The sequence below is a fragment of the Emydura macquarii genome, unplaced genomic scaffold (assembly GCF_026122565.2).
Source record: "Emydura macquarii macquarii isolate MOO-44397 ecotype Brisbane River unplaced genomic scaffold, CSIRO-AGI_Emac_v2 contig_2676, whole genome shotgun sequence".
Lineage (NCBI taxonomy): Eukaryota > Metazoa > Chordata > Testudines > Chelidae > Emydura > Emydura macquarii.
The window spans coordinates 29,551,103-29,574,766 of NW_027132813.1; the positions used below are offsets into that span (position 1 = coordinate 29,551,103).

The 23,664-nt window shown below is 39.1% G+C and overlaps 1 protein-coding gene across 3 annotated transcripts in view; it reads right to left on the reverse strand.

The window, feature by feature from the left end:
* Positions 1-23,664, reverse strand: part of NRXN1 (neurexin 1) — a 753,679-nt gene that overhangs the window by 441,224 nt on the left and 288,791 nt on the right. For all 3 annotated transcript variants that reach the window (XM_067565125.1, XM_067565120.1, XM_067565119.1), the window contains 3 exons: positions 18,497-18,619; positions 10,409-10,790; positions 9,731-9,921 (listed from right to left, as the gene is read on the reverse strand). In XM_067565125.1, the coding sequence (XP_067421226.1) occupies positions 9,731-9,921; positions 10,409-10,790; positions 18,497-18,619 (696 nt within the window). The remainder of the gene's footprint in view (positions 1-9,730; positions 9,922-10,408; positions 10,791-18,496; positions 18,620-23,664) is intronic.

Sequence of the window (23,664 nt, forward strand, 5' to 3'; positions counted from 1 at the left end):
GCCTCCACAGCACATGCACTCTAACATGAAGCTTTTCAAACATGCCTATGGTATAGTGCTGTCTTCAGAGCGTCCTCTCATGGCATGCAGTGGCCCTGCATGCAGCCAGCCCTCAGTTCCCTCCTGGATCTTCCAATACATTTTCTGAAGTTGAAAATATGCCCCTTCTGCAGGGGTTGAATTTCTTAAATTAAGTCTACATTAAAACCATCTCCAGTATCCTCCAGACACATAACCTTCCTGCAGCCAAGGGCCCCACCGTCATCCTTTGTGGGGCTGTGTCCTGCTTCACCCTGGTCAAGGGATCCCTACCATCCTCCTGGAGGAGGCTGTTCCCTGCTTCAAAGCAACTTCTTCCAGCTGCCCCCCTTAAATTATGAGCCAGACTGGCCACAAAATCTTTTAAAGAAACAACTCAGCCCTTTCATAATGAAGTCCTTTCCACCCAGGTGTTTCTGCTGGGCTGCACCCTTCCAATCATCCTCATGACTTGGAAGCTGGATCAAACTACCTCACCCCTGTTTTCCACGAGTCCTTCTGCCCGTGTCTCTCCCATTCCAGGTATACCTACACGGAAGCTGGGAGGGGGCTTCTCAGCACCAGCAGGCAGGGAGACGCGCTAGCTCTGCTTGAGCTAGCATGCTAAAAATAGCAGAGAGACCAGGGTGGCATGGGGTAAGTATGTGGGGGGGAGGGGTCAGGTGGGTTTGCACTCCAGGAGACAACCTGAGCAGCTGCCCATCCTGCTGTTGCCACACAGCTGTTTTCAGCATACTAGCTCGAGCAGAGCTACTGTGTCTCTGTCCACCCAACCTCAGAAGTATCCCTCTCCCTGTTGGTGTGTAGACACACCCCATGAAGGAAAAAGCAAATCATATGCTGCCCTTGTTCTCAGGGCCTGTCCTGGTTGTCTGAGAGATAGGGGAGCCTTGTCCCACCTTACACTAAGATGCTTCTGGTTCCTGGCACTTAAAAAAATAGTATCCTGTTTTTTTCTCTTCACACACTATTACCTGGGACTTCATCTTCTCTCCCAGCATCTGCCTCTGCCATTCCCTAGGTCTCTCACCTGCTCCAAATCCCTGGAACTTTAAAGGAGTATGTCCTGGAACAGACAGGCCCCAATCCTCACTTCCCCTTAAAAGGATAATCCCTGTTCCACAGCCCCTGCAACACAATGCGTTCCTTGTTCACAAACCTGCTTGATGTTAGCACCATGAGAAGATGAACTCTGTCTGCCACTAGACAAGTTATCGAGAGGAGGAGGAAAAGCAGGCAGGGTGGTGGTTTAGACCCACTTTATCATCTCTGAGAATCAAACCTTTATTATTGGTACAGAATAAGAATTTGTATCTTGTATATTCAGTAAGACATTTTTGGGAAGAAAAGTTGGCTTTCCTGGATATTTCCTCTCTTGGAAGCACAAATTCCATCAGCTCCAAAAAACTTTGACCTTAGCAACTGTGAATAGAAAATGCAACTTGTTCCCTGTTAGAGTTTTTGGACAGTTTCTCCTGAATTATTTGCTCTTTCAAATGCTTTGGGACACAATCAGTTAGGCAATGTGTCAGGAGCTGCCTTGTGTCTTCCACACTTTCCATGCTGCTAACAAACCGAGATAAAAAGGTTGTGTGTATTTACAGAATGGATCTGGTAATAACCGGAATGGAACTGGGTTAGAATGTCACTCTCTTTTGGGGAAACATATGACCTCATCCCTATTGTCTGCCTCATTTCCATCGCATCCATAATACAATGTTGGCTAAGATCTGCAGCTTATAGTACAAAGGTTGCCTTGTGCCTGGTGCCTTCCATATCCTCCATCATTAGGAAAAAGACTTCCATGTGGTTGTCTACTGGGATTTCCCTCTGTTAATTCCTTTTCACCATATAGCAGATTGCAGTGCTGTTTATTAAGAGAATTTATCAATGTTATTCCTCCACTCGACTGACACTACTCATTCTTTTTAAATATTTCTTGGAAGCTTTACACACTATGACGTCTACCAAAGGCAAACAGATGAAGCAAGTGCCAGTGAGAGTTCACACTTTTGATAGGCACAGTGAGAAGATGCATAGTGCAGATACTTCTGCTGCTAATTTGACAGCATGTCACATTCCAGGTTGGAGGTAAAACCACTCCTCAGTCCTGCTGCTCCACTTTTCTCCAACTCCCCTGATCATATTGTGCTACACACACCCAAAACCTTGCAGACTTTCCTCATCAGCTTCAGCTGTGCTGCTATCTTCAGTCTCCTTTCCTGCTGTTGCCATGCCATCCACTACTACATAACTTTGCTGCACCTCCTGTGCTATTTACCACTGTCCGTCATGCTGGTGCTATGTCATTTCCCCTCCCTGCTGCATTTTTCCACCCAACTCACTGCCTTAGTGCAAACCTATTTACGTTGGATAAAAACTTCACATTTCACAGAAATGTACAATTTTTTTGTTGAGGGATTCTGACAAGGAGGTGGAGCTAAGTGGTCAGAAACCTGGGAAAGAAGATGAAGGTAGCAACTGAGTTTTGAACAGAAAGGAGAGGGAGAAGGGCGTCTAAGTCACAATGTCTCTCAGGACTATTCCTGGCATGGTGCAGCTTAGGAACCTTGATCAGGAATGTACCTAAAGCCAGAAGCCAGCTCTTAAATAACACAGATTCTGATACAATAAAACACCCCACAGAGAACTGAATCATTTCCCTACAAATGATTCTCCAGAACCCCAGTGATTTTACTTCTCCTGACTTTATCATTTTGTTAGAAGATGAAGTGGAAGGCATCAGAATTGACCGAGATTAAGTAGATTTAAAACTAAAGCAATCTGTTTGTCCAATGGACTGTGAGGGAAAGTTGGTGGTGCATGCTAAACGGTAAATAATAAAATCTAATTGCCACATAAATGTGTGTGGCAATCCATCTCCCATAGAATCGACCCTATCCAATTACTTCACACTGGGGAGAGGTGGTGGTTATAGTGTGTGTGGGTGGGTGAGGAGTTCAAGCATTCCAAATGCCCTTCATTTTATTCCTGCTCTCAACACTCCTGTACATTGCATACAACTAAAAAACAGAAAAAAAAATACCATGAAGCTGTCTTTTCATGCTCTATGGCATCCAGATTTCCTTTCCTGTTTCCTGCAGGCAGTTCTTCCATACTCACTCACTCACTCTTGTTTGGGTAGCAAATACATAATGCTGGCCTACTTTATGCTTTCAAAATGTACCCAAAAGGGGATTCCTCTGTATGTAGATTGTCCTTGGTCCAGTGGAAAGAGGGATTTCCAGGGATCAGTCCTCTCTCCAAAACTTTTCTCCCTTTCTAGGACTTCACAGAAAGTTTCCTGCATAGACTATTAAGCAGCTATCAGATGTTAAAAAGCTTTGCCACGCTAAATGTGTACTGGACTGAATCTGATAGCGGTGAAAGGCTTAGTATTGTATTACTAAATCCCGCACCCATCCACTTACCATCCAATAGTCTAGGAAAACTATTACATGAATCAGCTACTACAACCATGAGGTTGCTTAATCGGCACTCCAGGATCCTTTAAGGGAGTTGTACAGTACTGCCACTGTATACAGACTAACTACCCCTCTAGTACTACCACTGCATACTTCAAAGAAAAGATTTGAGGGGTGTCCCTCAGAGAATACAAGGAGTAGATTCAAAATAATCTAGCTCACAGAGGCTTGAACTGAGTTCATGAGTTTATTCAGAGATGGGACAAAACTGTCAATTCTTGGGGGAGGGGTTTTGAGTCATAGTTGCTGACAGACAGACGCACCTCCTCAAAAGGTTCAGATACTGGTCATTAGGATACATTTTGAATAAGCATCCAGGCTTTTAGATGCATTTTGAAGTTCATACATTACTGGTATAACCTATAGATTTGGCATTTCAGAAGAATTCAGAGGCCAGTATCCAGACCACCTAACTCAGCTGAGTGCTGAGTAGATGGGGGAACAGAGGGAAGGAATTTCCCCAGCTACAGAGCAGTTGCAGAATCACTTCCCCTGCACATTTCAGCTGCACTGATTCCACTGTCATGGTACATTCAATAACTAGGAAGACACCAGCAGGGTATGTCACTGTATGTGGGGTTTTAGAGGATAGGAGGTGGGGTCAGGTTATGAAGAAATATGGAGGATGGCATCTCGCCCACCATGTTTATTGGTAACAGTACTTGGAATTCTGCATCTGGTAGTAAAAGCTATTTCTGCATGGCAAGTTCACATCCCTCTGGCAAGGTCATTGGAATTAACTTATGCATGTTGATTCGGGAAAGGTTCATGATCAATGCTTAGTCATTTGTACAAATTTGCATTTTTAAATACAATGCTGCTCTTTGCTTTTCAATAAAGCATTGGGTCTCAGGCTACTTCTACACTACAGGCGAGGGCTGTGATTCCCAGGTCTCCGATATACTCATACTAGCTCTCATGGAGTAGCAGGCTAAAAATAGTAGAGTAACTACAGTAGCCTGGGCAGCAGTGAGCAGTGGTGTAGGCTAGCTGCCCTGAGTACATACCCACAAGGTTCAGATGGATGTTTTCGGGGCAGCTAGCTTGTGCTGCCACTCGCTACTGCCTGTGCTACCCCAGCCACACTGCTATTTTTGGCCCGCTAGGTTGACAAACTAAGAATCGCACCCCCCCCCCCCAGCTCTTAGTGTAGAATGTAGCCTTCAGAAATGGGAAATGGGAAAGACCACTGCCATTGACAGAGAGCTTGTGAGAAGGAGAAATACATAACGTGGCAAATTTAATACAGGGCTTATTATAAAACAATACGAACAAATGTTGTAGAAAATTGAAATCTCTTCAGGTTCAATTTCCACTGCTGGAACAAGACCACTTCTCCATTAACATGTTGGTTTAGGTCAGCCTTGCAAAATTCAATCCACTCACCCAGCATGAGTAACATATTTTGACAGCCAACTAAAATATCATTACGTTCTTTCATTATCACCAGTCATCATGGTAAAAGACAGGTGAGTAGGTTATGCACGCATGGGCTACTAAATCTTCATAACAAGTTTGAAAGGATGTTTTAATTGCTAAGTAGGGGCATTGGGCCAAATATATACACCTCTGAAATCACTGGAGTTATACAAACAGTGAATTTGACCAGTTTTCTGTCAGAGGTTTCAGATTGTAGCCTGTTCCAGATTGTTAAAGTGGCAGAAGAGAAGGCAAATGAAAGGAGCGACAGTGGCAAGACCATATGAAGGGACAGAGGAGGCTGTGCCTGACCTGAAGCTGTAGGCATGAGGTACCCAAGCTATCTATGAGATACTCTTGAGACAGCACAAGTAGCTCAGGCAGATGCAGTTCAACATCAAACTGACCTGAGCCAGAACAAAACGTTTCAACATTCTAAATCAAAATTTAGTCCAACTTTTCCTTCTGTGAAAAAAATTGATATTTCAACTTTTGGGGATGAAAGCAAATGTTGAAATATCCATGGTGAAGTAATTCTGATTTTTTACCTAAACAGTTAGTTTCAGGATCAAGCACAATGCCTAGATTATGCACAGTAGAGGCAAATGGGTGGGTTATAGTTTAGACGGGAAAAAGGAGACAGAGTTATGTTTGAGGATGTTCCTCTTTCAAAGGCCTTTGAAACAAACATTTAACAGAAAGAGGCTGAGACAAAACCATAAGTTTGGTTCATCAGCACAGGCCAAGGCTGGAGACAAAGGAGTTACTAAAGATTTTGAAAGATGTACAGTTGATTGAAGACGATGTTTTCCTTTGATAGTAGTAAGGGACCCTGCAAATGATGGACCTGCAGTTACACTCAGGCAACCGCTCAACTTCACGAAGGTTATTGATTTACTTTAAACACAAGAGGTAGGCCACGCAAACTCGCATGGCTCTTGAAAGCACATTGTCAAGTAGAGGAAACAGAGGAACAAGAGTATATTTAGAGAAGAACTGTGGAATCTTTAAATTGTGGTCTGGACTTTATGAGCGTATGAACCATCCAAGCTATACTGAAAACAAGACGAAGTCTGTCCAAGAAACACACATGGAAGAAAACTTTGCTGTAACTCTGCAGGTAGGTATGCCTGAATTGTGCTGCTTTTGCTGTTAAGAATCATTTTTCTTCATAGGCTATCTGTTGGAATTGTACACACAAACACAGAAACAGAATAATGAGGCATTAACCCAGTCTGCTCATTTTCTTCCTAAAAGAAATAACCCATTTTGTGGATTCTAAGTACACTAATATCTCAATATGTTGGTCTCTCCATCTCCTATTTTGTTGTTTACTTGAATATCCAACAGTTGAGGAACATTATGACTATGTCTATACTAGGTAATTTAACAAAAAAAGTTCTACCAGTGCTTAGCTCCCATTCAGATGAACTGGTGTCAGAACTGGTGGGAGCCGAGATGTGTACAAGACTCCCATGGGAGGCAATTTTGTACACATTAGTGTTCCTGTTAGTGCTAACTCTGATTCAATTGAACAGGTGGTAGAACTGTGGAAATTTGGCAGTGTGGACATGGCCTAAATGGACAGATTCCCTGATCTTGCAAACACTTATGCATGTGCTTAACATGTGCAATCAAGTCAGTGAGACTACTCATCTGAGTAGTTAAACAGATGCATAAGTGTTTCCAGTGTAAGTCCCTAATATGGTAGAGGAGTACTGTTGTCATTTAAAATAAAGAATTGTATGGAAGAATAATTCAAAGGGATTAAAAAAAGGAAGAGGAAATACTAGTGAAATGTAATTGGGCTTTCCCATTGTAGAATGCCCAGTCTCCCATTTGACTGGATAAAATTCATCAGCTTTCTGAAACAAAACAAAACCCCCCACTCACATTATATGCCCTATGTCATGATCTAATTATGTTGATGAAACAGGACATACTAAAACATTAAAAATAATAAAACTTACACGATACTGCTGGTGAGAGAGAGGCTGAGAAACCTGTATTATGACCGAAAATCTGTTTTATCAGGACCATTTATTGTACTGTGAGGATTATTACCCTTTTGCCGTGTGGCAAATTACAGAAAACTTACATGAGACAGTCAATGTCTAAAATAATTCACCACCCTGGGTAAAAATATTGATACACTTTTATACTCCTTAATTTTTCTGCACTGAAATTCTGCAACCTCAAGGTTAGCAAATCCATGAGCAATGGATATGTTTGCCTACAGAAAAAATATTGTGGAATTTTGAATGTGAAGGAAACAAAGGAATGTTGAATTTTATAGTCTATACTAACTGCCATCAGGGATTTATCTTTCCATGATTACCCCAAGCAGCATATTTTGTGACATAATAGTGCCCTCTAGTGTTGTATTAAGCATAGTATTTTTAATTCAACTAATTTTTGTAAAGTTACATAACAAAACAAAAACACTATATCTGAACAATATTCAGATGTAGTTGCGATATATAAAATAAGTAAAAAATGTCTAACTTCACTTATCAGCTCATGACAGTATGCATATTCTAAGTTGCATCAGTTTAAAATACTGCCAAAATCTGGTTTTATGGTGATATACATGTATTCTCTCTTTCTCAATTTCCCTCTCTCGTGCACATGTGCACGCACAAACTTGCAGAGCCAGTATAGCTGTGGAAAAATAAGCTGGATTTTGTTCTGTCTCATTTATCAACAGTAACTTTGACAATCAGATTCTGATTTCTGAGTTGCCATTGTCCATAATTAGAGCAAAGATATAGAAAGCAGAAAGAAGACTGTTTGATTTTTCAAATGCCACAATGAAGTTGTAGTGCTAGCAATTAGAAAATCTTGATTAGACTTGTAAACAAAGCATTTCTGATGAGGAAGCGTCTGATGGGAAAGCAAGATACTTCAAGATATTTTAATAGTCTCTTTTTTTTTTTATCTTAATAGCACTTTAGGGTGACACAAACATGTGAAATATCATAAAATCCACAGTAATTAACCAAGGTCAGATCATTATCTTTAACTCAGAAGGTGGTTAAAAGAAAATTCAGTAGGGAGTGAGCTCAAGATGGAATATTAATATTAATATCAACTTTGAATTTCCTGCATTTTTCCAATTAGTATCATAACCTGAATGTTATGAAAATGTAGATTTTTTTTTCATTTTAATGAATTAGTTTTGTATTTCCTAAGATGACTATTTTTATATAAAAAAATTATAAAATACACAATACTTTCCCATGAGATGAGAATGAGTTTTCTTGGTTATATATTCTGTGTTGACAAATTTAAAAATATACGTATTTACACATTCTTTCAAATATGTAATGTATTCATCAGACACCAGTTGGTTCCTTAAGAGCCATTCTTGCCAATCAAATTACTATTCAGTTCTCTCTCTCTTTCACTCACTCACACACACACATACACAAAAAATCTAGTTGACAAGACTATTATAATATATATAATCTACCATATATTATATTCTATCTTTAAAACTGTAATCTATTATATGTTTAAATGAGATCTGTACCTACACAAATATACAGATATTTAATGTGCTAGGCATCTTATATTTCAAAACGTTACGTTGGAGAATTGTCACAAAACTATGTTTTTCATACAAAATATTATACCAAATGATAAGTGTTAGCATGTGACTGAACAGAGCACTATGGGTAATATTTACTTCCCTCACTTACAAGCTCTAGGAGATGGGCTTTATGGGAAATACGAAATAGCAGGCTTCGGGTCAGAATTTCTCCCAAACCACAAGTAAGGGCAGGCAATTCTAGAGTGTCTCTACTCTAGCTCTTAGGCTGTGCTCTCTGTAAACCATCTCTGTGAGTGTTTGTGGCATCTCAGTCCATCTTACTCTGTGAAAAGTACTTGTAGAACTGAACAAAGTGTTAACTTTTTTATAGACTTTTTAAACCAAATTTACAGAATTCTACAGTGAGGATGGGGTTCTCAGTTGAATTCTGTAGCATTTTAGAGTAATTTCTATAGACTCTTATTTAATTTCTATAGACCAGTGGCTCCCAACTTGTGGCCCACGGAGTCTTTCAGAGTGGCCACGTGTTCCCTCCTGCTGGTTGCAGAAGGGACCTGCTGCCTAAGTACCCAGGCGGAGCGCACTGCCGGTAGCAGGGAGCACAGCAAAGTGCTCTGCCGGGGTCCCTCTGGGGTCCCTGCTGGAGCCAAAGGGGCTGATCTCCCGTCCCCATGGCTGCAGAAGGGAACCACTGCCTAGGGACCCAGGTGGAGCGCATTGTTTCCCTGCTGCAGTCAGGGGGACAGGAGATCTTCCTCGCTGAGCTCCTTCCCTCTGGCTGCAGTGAAGGGGGAGGAGGGCTGCTGGAAGGGACTGGTGGCCCTTCAGGGTTGTAAAAATTATATTTGTGGCCCTTGAGACAAAAAGGTTGGAAACCACTGCTATAGACCCTTACTGCTTTTATCTTTATTAACTTCAGCTATTGGATCTTTTTCACAGGGTCATAAAGCCTTGTGTTTTTACCCCTTCCTCACTTTTCTGCACAGAGTAGAGGTGATTTTTTTTCCTCTACATTTTTGGTCTTCCATAACCATTCAGAATTACTGAATTGGGAGTGTAAGAATAATGAGAAGAAAATCTGATTTCAGGTGGACATATTAATTACTATTATCAGTTTTAGTAATCATTTATACAGAGCCGTAAAATTAAAATTACTCTTGATAAATGTAACTGACCCTGCCTATTCATCTACAAAGTATCCCACCACATATTACATAAAAATTATTGTACTTACTTTTGAGGTCTAAGTTTCTGGCTCCTGCTGTACTTTGAGTTGTGATTTTAGTGTCAATCTTGACAGTATGAAGATTATTGGTATCCCTTGATATCATCACATTGTGCCACTGATTGTCATTCAGAGGTTTATTAGAACTTCCTTTGATGAGATTCGCACCATTTCCCAAATCAAACACGTAGTGTAAATACCTGGATAAAGAACATTTTTTTAAATTAGTTTTTCTTGCATATCTGAGTAGGTACAAATTAATGCATCCTATATTTTGTTTCCTTGCTTTTTTCAGTGTCCCTGGCAAATGAGGAGAATAACCCTGAGATTCAGAGGCAGGATCCTCTACAGAGGTAAATGGACTTAGCTCCAGTGAAATCACAACTGATTTATGCCAGCTGAAGATCTAGCCCCAGGTTTCTAACTATTGCTGAAACAGCAGGGAGAATTTAGCATTATTTTTGTCTATGTCCTATACAAGCTATATTATTGCTTTTCATGTATAACTTAGTTAAAAAAAAATCAAAACCAAAACAAGATATTTAGAATTCAGAGGACATTTACAACCAGATTCTAACAATCTATGTTTTCAGCCTAAACTTCCCCATGATTTTTACACGTCTAAAGACCCAACATGTAAAAAACCCCAAACTATTTTGCTTATGGCACAGTTAGCAGTGTACATACCCTTTAACTAATTCAACTACAATGAAATCATTTCCATCTCCACTGTTATAAAGTATCAGTCCATCCAGTGATGTCGTTTTGAACTGGAAAAAAAGGTGCATAGATGTGTAGGCTTGTAGTGTGGCCAGTGCAACATAGCTTGTTTTTGTTTTAAAGGTGACAGGATCTGCTATGATATTCCTGAACCCAAATCTGGCATTTAGCTCACAGTAATCGATGTCTCCATTTTTACATAGATCAATGTATGCCATGCCGTTAAACGTGAGACTCTGCAGATGGCCAATGAAATTAGATGGAACAGAGGACAGGTAGCGGCGTTCTGTTATTATTCCCGTCTCTATGTTATGGAATTCCAGTCTCGTGTGATCACCAGCCATTTGACCTTTAAATGACAATAATAAACAATGTTAATGTCTGTAATGGATGCACGTGAAGTGGCTGCAAATCCATAATAATTTGAAAACCTGCAGGACTGTTACATTTTAGAAACACACAGGCCAAATTCTGGCTTCAAACATGAAATTGTCTAAACTGATCCAAAGTCTGTTAAAGTCAATGGGAGTTTTTCTGTTGCCTTCAATGACGATTGGATCAGGCCTCAATGTGCACCCCAAACATGTGCACACTAAGACCAGGTCTACATTACAAACGTACATTAATATAACTACATCACTTAGAGGTGTGAAAAATCCATACTCCTGCGTGACAGTTATACCGATCTAACCCCTGGTGTAGGCAGTGTTATGTTGACGGGAGAGCTTCTTCCATCAATATAGAGACCTCCTCTCATGGAGGTGGATTAGCTAAATTGATGGGGAAAACTGCAGCTTTTAAAGTATAGATCTGCCTTCATATTGTGTTAATGAGATCACAGATTCTGGTTGCCTTCAGCCAGCCATGCAGATTTCTTTTACCAGGAGCAAGTATAATCTGTGTGGCATGTAGTGTATGGGACTACAGCTGAGGCTAAATGAGAAAACAGCTAAAACCAGTCTAAAATATTTTGGGTCACGTCTGAAAAACAGTTTTTGTGACTCTTTCCCCTCCTTTCTCAAAAGCAACCAACTCATATTCACTATTTTCACACAACTATCCAAAGGAATATTGGAGAGTGTTGGCAAAATTCACCTATTTACAAGGTGATGTCCTGCCCCCACTGAAGTCAATGGGAGTTTTGCTATTGTCTTCAGAGGGGCCAGGATTTCACCCAAAGATTTAAAAAAGCCACAAGGGATCATGGTGACTATCTAGTGTTACCTCTTGAATAGACCCTTACCCAGTAATTTCTCCATCAAACTCAATAACTTATGGTTGAACTAGACTCTATCATTTAGGAAATATAACCGGTCTTGATTTAAAGATTTCAGGTGATGGGGAATCTACCAATACCCTTGATGAGCTATTCCAATGGCTAATTATCCACTTTGAATTTGGCTAGCTTCAACTTCCAGCCACAGCATCTTGTTATGCCTTTGCCTGCTGAATTAAAGAGCCCTCTTCCACCAGAAATCTTTACCTAATATAGGTGCTTATAGACCCTAAATAAGTCACCTCTTAACCTTTACTTCAGGAAGCTTCAGAACAAGTTCCTTACATCTTACACTGTAGGGCATTATTTTCCAGCCTTCTTGCGGCTTCACTGAACCCTTTCCAATTTTTCAACATATTTTTTGAAACATGGACACCAAAAATGGATACAGTATTCAAGTAATGGTTTCACTAATAATCCCTAATGATTGTTTGGTACATACCACAAATTGAACTGATTCATTTGTCATAAAATGGTGGTTGGGGGAGAGGAGATGGGATATTCTTAGTACCCTCCAGGATCCTGCTGAAGAAGCAGAATCCAGTTTACTTGTTCTTTCAAATCTAATCATTGGGTTACATTGATTTATATCGGTTTATTGATAGGCTATTTTCACAATTTTTTTTTTATTTAATCAAGGCTCAGATTCTTCTGTCCATTTGCTGGTGTTCCCCAGATTGATGGTAGGGATGGGACATAGTCACCAATGGTGCAAGGCCAGAAGTCTGGCTCTAACACCATACCTCCCTTGAATACGTTTCCTCATGTTTTGTCTAAGAGCCTGAAAAACAGGGTTTCAGTGGGTTTGGACCAGAGTCACGATTAGGGCAGATAGCAGCATTTGGGCTCCCACTATAACAGGAATAGGTTTAAATTTAAACAAAACTAAAAACCTCTTCATAGATGATTTAAACACAATTCATAAACACCTCAATACTCATTTGGTTTCGTAGAACTATTTTCCTACAAAGCCTTTATTTTGGAACAATGTTACTTGACACTTCCCCTTTCATTTTAGTTCCTGAGTCAGAAAACACGCTTGCTTGCACTGTGCCACAGGTCTGCAATATATATTATCCGGGCCTTATACAGACTTGTAAGGCCTTTCAAAGCTTTTCAGCATGCCTTTGCTGCACATGGGATAAAATTCACTTCACCTGCAAAATAACTAGTCTCTATGAGTCTGACCTTATGTCACTAAAGTGAGTGTTTGCTTTGACTTCAATGGCTACAGGAGCCAACAGTCAAAGGATGTTTGGGTGAAAGTGATCATGAAATGATAAAGTTCATGATTCTAAGGTATGGTAGGAGGGAAAACAGCACAATAAAAATAATGGATTTTAAGAAGGTAGACTTCAGCAAACTCAAGGAGCTGGTAGGTAAGATCCCATGGGAAGCAAGACTACGGAGAAAAACAATTCAAGAGAGTTGGCAGTTTAGGGACCTGGGTCCGGTCCTGTTCTATATCTTCATCAATGATTTAGATAATGGCATAGACAGTACACTTATAAAGTTTGTGAAGGGTTGCATGTGCTTTGGAGGATAGGATTACAATTCAAAATGATCTGGACAACCTGGAGAAATGGTCCGTAATAAATAGGATAAAATTCAATATGGACAAAAGCAAAGTACTCCATTTAGGAATAAACTATCAGTTGCACACATACAAAATAGAAAATGACTGCATAGGAAGGAGTACTGAAGAAAGGGATCTGGAAGTCATGGTGGATCATAAGGTAAATATGAGTCAACAGTGTAAAACTGTTGCAAAAAAAGCAAGCATCATTCTGAGATGTATTAGCAGAAATGTTGTAAGCAAGACAAGAGAAGTAATTCTTCCGCTCTAACCCATGCTGAAAAGGCCTCAACTGGATTATTGTGTCCAGTTCTGGGCACCACATTTCAGGAAAGATGTGGACAAATTGGAGAAGGTCCAGAGAAGAGGAAGAAAAATTATTATAGGTCTAGAAAACATGACCTATGATGGAAGATTGAAAAAATTGAGTTTGTTTAATCTGGAGAGGAGAAGACTGAAGGGGACATGATAACAGTTTTTAAGTACCTAAAAGATTGTTATAAGGAGGATGGAGAAAATTTTTTCTCCTTAACCTCTGAGAATAGGATAAGAGGAAACCGGCTTAAATTGCAGCAAGAGAGGCTTAGGTTGGACATTAGGAAAACCTTCCTAACTGCCAGGGTAGTTAAGCACTGGAATAAATTGCTTAGCTAGGCAGTGGAATCTATAATTGGAGATGTTTAAGAGCAGGTTGGACAGACACCTGTCAGTGATGGTCTAGATAATGTGTGGTCCTGGCTTGAGTGCAGAGGACTGGACTAGAAAACCTCTTGAGGTCCCTTCCAGTTCTACAATTCTATAATGCCATATAGGTTAAATTTACCCAACCAGAGGCACAGGGTGAAATCTGTCAATGCTAATGGATCTGTGTATTGGGACCAATAAATCCATATAAAAGTGAATCCCTCAAGTCCTCTTGATTTGCCTTCACCCACCTTCCTCATCACCCTCTAGGCTGGTCCAGGCACTGCTCTTGAAGAAAACAAACAACTGGAAACCTAGCTTAATCAACTTCAGAGCTGCTTTGTGTCAAATCTGGCTGAAAAACCACAAATAAAGGTCTTGTGGTGCCTCATGGAAACTATGAAAAACATTCTGTCTTGCTGCTGGCAGTAAGCTTCATCACTTATTTCTATTCAAATAAATTTGGTAGCAAACAGAATTTTTGTTTATTTAGAGTCAAATTCAGCTTTTGGAAAACTGCAAGCAATACAAGTTGTGTCATAGTCAACAACTACACTTTCCCATAAGAGTTCCTTTTACTGTACGCCTGCTGCTTATCTCTCACTTGTGCTGGTCCTAACTGGGAATTTATTTGTGAGGAAAAATGTTTTTAAAAGATCAAAGTTTCCCATAAAATGAAATTTTAACAAAAATTCCTTTTGGGTTAATCACATTTTTTTTTATTTTAAGTCTTAAAATATTTTGTTTTATTTTTATGCTTACTATTATAATATTTTAAAATTAAGGTATAATATAATTAATTAATTACTGATATTCCAAATGGCAATTCCAATTGGTAATTGCCACATTGGAACTTGGGTTGGAATTGGTTATTGGTATTTTAATTGATATAATACAAAAATAAAAATAAAAATACCACAGCAAAAATAGTTGTTAAATGAAAAATCAAAACTCTTAGTATCGAATTTTACCCAAATAAAATTTTGTCAAAATTGACCTGTTCCCACAGAACGTTTAGATTTCAAATTGATATTTTCCAATAAAGAGATGTTATATTGGAAAAGTTTCTACCAGCTCTATTCATCGCTTAAGTCTTAGGGTTGTGTTCTGCTGTCAGTTACGCTGGTGTAAGTCTGAAAGGATGAATGTATCTACATCCACCACCAATCAGACAAGAGTTATATTGGAATGGGGCCTTCCCACCATTCTTAAGGGCAACAGTCCAACCTTCTTTGCCCTGCAGTGAGAAACCTTTACTGCCCGTTCTCTGTAAATCAAGGGTCTGTCTTTCTTGGGCATAAGAATAAAATATATCCCAGAGATCTGGGCACATGACTCACTCCACTCACTGAATGTGTTAATCATACAAGAGAGGCTAATAAAACTATAGATCTAAAATAACTCCCCACAGCCTTCCCACTCCCCAGCAGTGGCCTCCAACAGGGAGCAGCAACTCTGTAGCGCATGCCTGCTGAGCTGGGCATTTTCTGAACTTGTCACTGAAAAGGTTTGGCAAGCAGCATCCATTGTCTTTTCTGGCATAAGTGCCCCTAAAGGCCACATACCTTTCAGCATTATAAATAAGTCCCAGAACATATTTATTCACATGCTAAAAACATGTATCCTTCCCTACTCATTCATCTTTTTCCTTTATATATATTGATAGACAAAAGAGTAACTGTGGCTATCAAGAAACTAGGTGCTTTTTAAAAAAAATTACTTAGCTGACTTAGGAACCTAAGTCACTTGGTTGCTTTTGAAAAATTTACTGTTCAGGGCTGCCACTATGCTGCATAGCTAGTAATCAGAATTGTGGCAGGAAGGATAGAACTCAAATTCTTCTGCTATAAAAGCCATGGCCCCTACTGCTAGAGCTCAAGGAGAAGCAATTTAGGAGCTATGACAGCAGTTCAGCATCCTAATTCCATCCAGCAGATGAAATGTAACACACTACCCAATTCCTGCAATGTCTTTCCTCAATGTCTTGTCTTATGGATCATAAAATCGGCTTTCAAAAATCATTGGACCAGATGCTTCAAATAAAGCCTTTCTAGAAGTTATCGTCTTCTAGAAGTTACACTTTAGTCAACCACAAGTTACTGGGCTCAATACTGGAGTAGATGGGTGAAAGTTAATGGCTTGATATAGATAGGAGGACAGACTAGATGATCTAATGGTCCCTTCTGGACTTAAATTCTATGAATCCTTCCCTCTATATAGCATAGGAGGTGGATGAAAACAATGGAGACATTACTGGGAAAGAGCTGAATTTTTTTAAAAGAGGAAAGCCAGGGCTATACTGTAGGCCCAAGCTGCTCATGAACCCGTAGAGCCCCTCCACATGAACAACTTCCAGATTACAGTTAAGCACCCCTGTGCAAGGCAACACATCTGTGTTTATGCTGCTCAGAGCAGTGCTAATTTGCACTCTGCACCTTTGACTCCCTATTGGAAAGGAGTGACATAATGCATTTGCAGTAGGGGACCCTATGGCAGCATGGTGCTAGAGTGAACCATACTGCAGGAAAGTGGAGAGGCCATAGTATGCCACAGCATGGCAGTGCAGGTTTCTCCATGCAGAAAGCCTAATACAGATTATGGTAGCCCCCGATGTCTTCAAGTGTTCTTCAATGCCTCCCTACCAAGTGCACAAGGAGACAATTTTAGGAGGATTTCTTCCCTTCGCATAGGGAAACACACTTGTCTCATTAATTTTTTTCTTTCAAAATAATGTTTTCAGATTAAACAATTTACAGGCAACTTTCAATTTGCAGGACTGAACCTAGTTTCCCTTCAGCAGGGCAATACCTGATTTAGATCAGTGTGACAGAGCTCAGGGTCACCCTAAATTTTAAAATAAAATGTTATATCACCAGCATAGTCTTAAGTAAATAACTTTTCCAATTAAAATACCAGAATGTGAGGCATTCTGGAGAAATAGCAGCACTGGAAATCTAATCTGTCAAGCAACTTTAGGGCTGGATCGAAAGCCCATTTAAATCAATGAAAAGACCCTCATTGACTTCCCTTGACATTTGACCACAACCCTGGCATCTGACTGTTATTACCGTAATTTCAGGACCAGAACTTTACATCCTTAATGGCACATTAACATACTTTTATTTATTCATTTATTTTTGTATTTAATTGTAATCACTTTAACAGAATTTACAAAACACTATAGATTTTAGGACACTTAAATTTTCACTGTTGCCCTCAATTAAATCTTGACCTTTTGCTGAAGCCATTCTGTACTGCTGGAGAGAGATTTGGGGGGAAAACAGACCTCCTTGGTAGTTTTGTAATCTAAATTCTGTTTAAATGAAAACTTGGCAACTAGGAGAATTGAAAAATTGTGGGAGTTTTTAGATGCTACTTTTTATTCAGTTCAGAACAGCTTGTTCTACTTACAAAATGTCACAAAATGAACTCTATGGTCTGAGCTGCCAGTTTAAACAAAGGCACAATCATATCCATTTCAAACCAATTAATCCACCCTTTTTAGGCAATCTCCTTCCTTAGGAGACCATCCCAAAGTGAATTACATGTTCTAAATGAAGTTCTGCCCCATCTTCTGTAGACCACCTCTGGTATTGTTTGATTCCAGAGAATGTACTTTTATACTAATGTTCTTTAACAATATTTTTAATTGTTTCCCATGAGGTACATTGCCTTTAGTGTTTTGGGGGGTAGGGAGAGAGGTGCATGACTTTTAGCATTTGGGATTGCCACTTTAAAAATAAAATTACTATCATTATAACAGAGTAGTTAGTCTAGTCAAGTCAGAGAAAATAATTAAGTGGTCAAAATAGATCATACAAATTGGTATTTGTCCCTAGTATTATCATTAATGGCAACTTTTGTCCAGCACTTGACTTTCATTTTAGCAAGAAAGATCCAATAAGTCCTCTCTAACATTTTCTAATGTTCTCATTATTGTTAGTGCTAAAGTGTTCGCAGTGCCTTCTAACTTTCACATTTCTTTATTACAATACATTACCATTTTAACACAAAAGATAATATTGTGGCCTAATATGTATTTATTTAAGCCAGGTAATGTAGGACTTATTACAAGTTAGAGAAAAAGATTGGGCCCAACAATTGGAAACATTTGTGAAATTCAGTCTAGTGCAGAGGGCCTAGCATTTAATTGCAATTTAAATTGGATATGTGTGGTGCAGAGGGCATTTTGCATGCCTTCTATCAAGGAATAAATTCCTCCGAACTCCCCTAAAGATACTATCAAACATCCACTGAGGTCAACAAAAAGATTTCCATTGACTTCAGTGTGAGTTGAGCTATCCCTAAGAAAGTAAAGCTAGTGTGAATTGTGATGAAGCTTGATTGTATCTTGTGGTGGTCCTAACCAGTTGCACAGCATGCATTTTGGATCTGATCCATTAAAGTTGGTGGAAACATTCCCATTAAGTTTAATGGGCTTTGAATAATACCCTTTATTTCTACTATATTTTGTTATGTTTTATTTCCCCCAGTAAGATGAAGTAAAACTGCACACTACCTGTCATAGCTTGCTGGTCATCCACCATTAACTTTAAACTTTTTCCTCGACGAACCACACGTACTGTGTGCCACTCATTATCATTGAGGTTATAGCCAGCAAAAAGGGTTTCTGGACCTTTGCCTGTAGGATATGCCAAACAGTCATTATGGAATATTTAAATCAGCCAACATGTGAACCTCACAGAGAGAGAGAAAGAGAGACTGGCTGGACCAATGTTAATATTCATTGAAAATTATAACAAGCAAGAAAAGTGGCAATCAAAGTATATACAAATCTCAAAATATAGGACCATTATGTTAGGATATTTTATCATTATTTAATGCTAAAGCAAATAGAGTGAATCAGGCTGTCATAAATAGGCACAGTCAACACAGATGTTTTAGATATATATTTTAGAGAGCTTAGATCTTGGTCTCAACCCTGTACTCAGGTAAACAGACCATGTCAATGGCAGTGCTGGTGTAAGAAAGAACATTAATCTAAACTGTGTTTACAACAAACATAACCATTGCATTGGGGACCATAATATGTGATTGAAATATTTTTAATTGTATCACTTGCTCTGTTTGATTGTAGGTACCATATCAGTAAATGAGGCTTGTTTAGACCATTGGGAAGGTCAGTGTTATTATTTTTACTTTGACTAAATGACTCACTAGCATCCCCTAACTAACAAATGTCTTCAGTATTGTCATTCAACACTTCAGCATCCAAAGTAGACTTTTCTTTTTTCACACTGGGACACTCTTCTTGTAAACTGCTATTTTTGTTAGCAACATTATAGACTGACTTGCATTGAAAAGTTGTAAGAATTATTCCATTAAGAAAAAATCTATGTGTTTTATATGTAGGCATGGCATTTGGTCTGGGATAACGCATTTGCTACCACTGAGAACCACAGATAATGAATATTAAGGGAAAAACCTCCAATAATGACATGACTATGGAAATTGCACAGTAGAATATTATGAGCAGTGAATGGGGACTTGGGATGGGGAGAGAGGGGTAGGGGGAGGGGCAATTAACAAGATCACAGAGTTTGTAGATTGCTTCCAAATTTTCAAATGAGCCTGAAATAGCTGGAGTAATATTACTATAATAATAAGCATACTTTATTAAATCAATACTGAGTGACTGAATCCCACAAAGTTATCTATATTCATAATCTAAAACCATTTTACATTGTTGCATACATGGTTCGCATACCAGGGCAGTGTCCTAGATGTTAAGGAAGGAGTTAGAAAACCACTCATAATAGAAAATCAGGTTAAATAAAGAGGAAACTCTTTTCTCTAGCCCTGGTAGCTGAATTCTTGTGCACTCTACAAAAAGGGTACATTTTCAATTTACTTTCAATATAAAATGAGTCACTCCAGAAATTATTAATTTCCTGATTAATTATATGACATAAATAACAGCTCCCCCCCCCCCCCCATCATAATCCCATCACTTTTTAAGAGTGTGTATGATTTGTAGAGGCCATTAGATCTCATCCCATGGGAACGCAAAAAGCCCTACATACATTTGTTCTTAGCCACCAGTTTGGAATCACTGTAAGTAGCAAGTCACTTGTGGCTGGATGTAAAGCTTTAAAAGCTCAGAGACCATGTTAAAAGACTTCTGAGAGTGATGTCTATCCTCCGAGGCATTTCAACTTCAACCTTCAGTCATAACCACAAAGACTCCACATAGTCCAACATCTGGCCACAGAAAAGAACAGCATCTGGTTCTGAAGTTTAAAAAAAGATCACTTCACTTTAACTTCTCATAACTGCAGGTGATAAGAGAGGCACTTCAGAACTAAAAGAAGTATATTTTCAAAAAAAAACCAGTTCAACACTGAGATATGCAAAATTTGCACGTACACATTCTAATGACAACACCCTGCATTTGTGGATGCAAACAGGACAGTTGCAAATGCATAATGGGAAATAGGCAACTACATTTTGTAACCACCACAGTGTGTAAGAACACTGGTTTCCATGCAGAAATGCACTTTGTTTTCATATTCTTTTTTGAACATAGGCAATTTTTTCAAATGAAAAGCCAACACCTAACATGACTGTGGTGATCCCATGCTAGTTGCAGTGTGGTTGGCTCCATGCACGGCAACTCCCCTTGCCCACCTATGTGGGGTATAAGTAATGCAGACGGCCTCATGCCTCCCACACACCAAGGGTAACTTCCCCCTGTACAACTATTTCCCGAAGGCTGAAAACCAGTGCTCAGTATAGAGGTTATTTTCTATTATTGCTATTGTTTGACATTTCCCCATTACACATACTGCGCCAAATCCATCCTGCATGTCTGCTTACATTTTCTAAAGCTCACCCTCTGAAGAGAGGAAAACTTTGGTTTGTAGCTACATGAATCCATTAGAGGAATTGTCCTGTGAAAGCATTGTTCTTCTTCAGCTGTATAACACAGATTACTGCCACATCTGAATATTGCATCTTATGCACTTGATGCTTCTATGCTCTATTGTTTCCAGTTCTGTACAATTATAAAGCTCAATAAAAGTTAAAAATAATTGGGCAATTGTTATAATACATTACTTACTGATGTGAGTAATTGTTTGCTACAGCTGCTGAATACTGCGGCTTGCACACTTGACCTTCTGTACTCTGCTGTACCCAGTTCTATACAATTATTACAAAGCTCAATAAAAGTTAAAAAATGTGCAATTGTTGTTATAATACATTACTCACTGATGCAACTTTTACTTTGAGTAAACAACAAAAGCCAACTAATAGCCACATTCCAGAATTTTATCATTAATAATGTGTAACTGAATGGCTTTGTTTTTGATGGAAACCATATTTGCATAGATGAAAGCCACATTTGCACATCTGAAGGCAGAATGAACGTGTGTATTCATGTTTATTAGATATAGCTTTAACACACATAATGAATTTTGCTGCTTCACTATACTCTGTCTGTTAATCTCCTCTGCTGGGACTACTTCTCACAGTCCGAACATCTGAGCAGCTTCAAACCACCTTTTTAAAGAAAACAACCTGCTAGACAAATTTCCCTCTCTGCCCCCCTCCACCTCCCAGTCCTTCTAATGTGGAATTTCTCCTGCAAAATTATAATGGCCTGGAGTCCCAGGACAGGCAAATATTCAGTCCTCGACCCAGTAACAAGTTCTCTTGAGAAGAGTAACTCTGTAATTAGTAAGGCTGCATGTTTCTTGTTGATTTCCTGATCAACCATGCTCAGTTTGTAAGTATAAAGATGATTCTTTTAACTAACAATGTTATAAACTAAACCTGGGATCAGAAAGTCAGTTGGGTTCTTTCTGGCTCATCCATCACCAATGATAAAAAAATTCTGACTGAGGAATGATCTAAAGGGGAATGCAGCTCATGATCTCAGAATTGCACAGCATCTGCACCAGCAGAAAAAAAATAGTAAACACATATTTTAATCTGTAAAGTATATAGAGTATTATTCTGACTACACATGGGGAGGAGGACAGATCCTCAGCTGGTGTAAATTGTCATACCACCATTCAATGAAACTATGACAGTTTATATCAGATGAGGATCTGCCCTATTGAGAAATGGTTGAGTGAGATGGTGTGATTTTTAATGGTGTAATTTTGAAGCAAAACCCCACCTTAAAAATCCAATATCTAACAGTCAATCAGGACTAAGAATATAAACTTTATACCCAGCTTTACAATAGTCATGGAAGGTTCTAAGATATCAGAATTAAAAACCATGATATTGTTACGTATTTTTTAAATGTTATATTAGATCATTCAGAGAGTGATTTTAAATGTATTTTTACTCTCTCCCTCTGAGACCTGAACAGTTGGACTCATGTGACTGAGGGAATTTGCTGCACAGGTGGAGGGGTAAAAAAAAAAATAGTTTTTTTAGTCTCAAATATTTTTCAAACAATTACTCTAATATATGGGGGGCATATGCAAAATCCATGATGTTGCAAAATGGTGTATATCAGCACTTATTTGGATGAGTTCATTCATAGCTCTGCCTCTTGTGAAAGTAATGCAGACACTCTGAACTCATCCTTTATATCTAGACAGAGGGTGAGCAGTCTATAGATTTTTTTACACAAACTATTAACTGTATTGTGTCAGTGAGAGCCTGCGTTTTTAAAAATTAATTTACCTGCCCAGTAGTGATTATGAGAAAATAACATTCAAATATACTACTTTCCTGCATACTAACATACAATTTTTTTACATTAATGTCTTTTCTCTGGATTATATCAATGCAAACAAAAGTGTCTTCAACCATAAAATTCTGATTTTACTCCCATTTGTGTATCGGAAAACATGGCCAGGATGTAAATCAAATTATCAATGTTGTTTCAATAGAAGTCTGTAAAGGCCCTTTCCCATAGGCCTCATTCACCTGAGCAGCCCTAATGAAACAATATTGACTTTAAAAGAAGGGACAAATCCTGACTCGGGCAAAGCCCTCATTGACATCAAGGGAAGACTGACTTGAGTAAGTAGCGAATAAAAGGAGCCAAAACTTCAGAATTTGACCCTAAATTATTAAAGCCAGATGGTGGCTGTCCAATGAGTGCAAGGTAAACCGTAATTAACAAATTATCCTCTCTCTTGAGAAGGGACCACCTTCCTGTTATGTTTTCAGCTGTGACAAGAACCTACATAATGATGGTCACTGATACGTCCTCCTCACTCTTTCCTTTAAGTTGCAACAACATCTGAGGTTTGCCTACACAGTCCAGGTTCAGTGTTGTGGGAGGGGGTTGAGACTGGACAAATTGGGGACAGGGCAGAGGCAGGGATGGGTGCACATTGCCACTTCTCTGTTCTTGTGGAAGTGAGTTGAAAAAGAAAATACAGCCTCTGGTTGTATTATCTATTCTTCACAGCTCTACTTGAAGTTTTGTGGCAGCCATGGTGGAGGGCTGTCTTGGCAGAGATTTCCTCCCACAGAAGAGATGATTTGTATCACTGCTATCCATGGAATTTTTTTTCGGATGGTTGAAATCTTGGCTGAAACACCACCATTTTCCAGAGCTAAGTGGCTTCACTGATGAAGGGGTGCAGGGGTGCACAAACAAAAAAAAGGAACCCTAAAAAGCAATGTTAATTCAACTTCAGAATTGAGGCCAGAGGGAGGCAACACTAATGGAATTTCCTTGTCAATTTATCAAAGTGA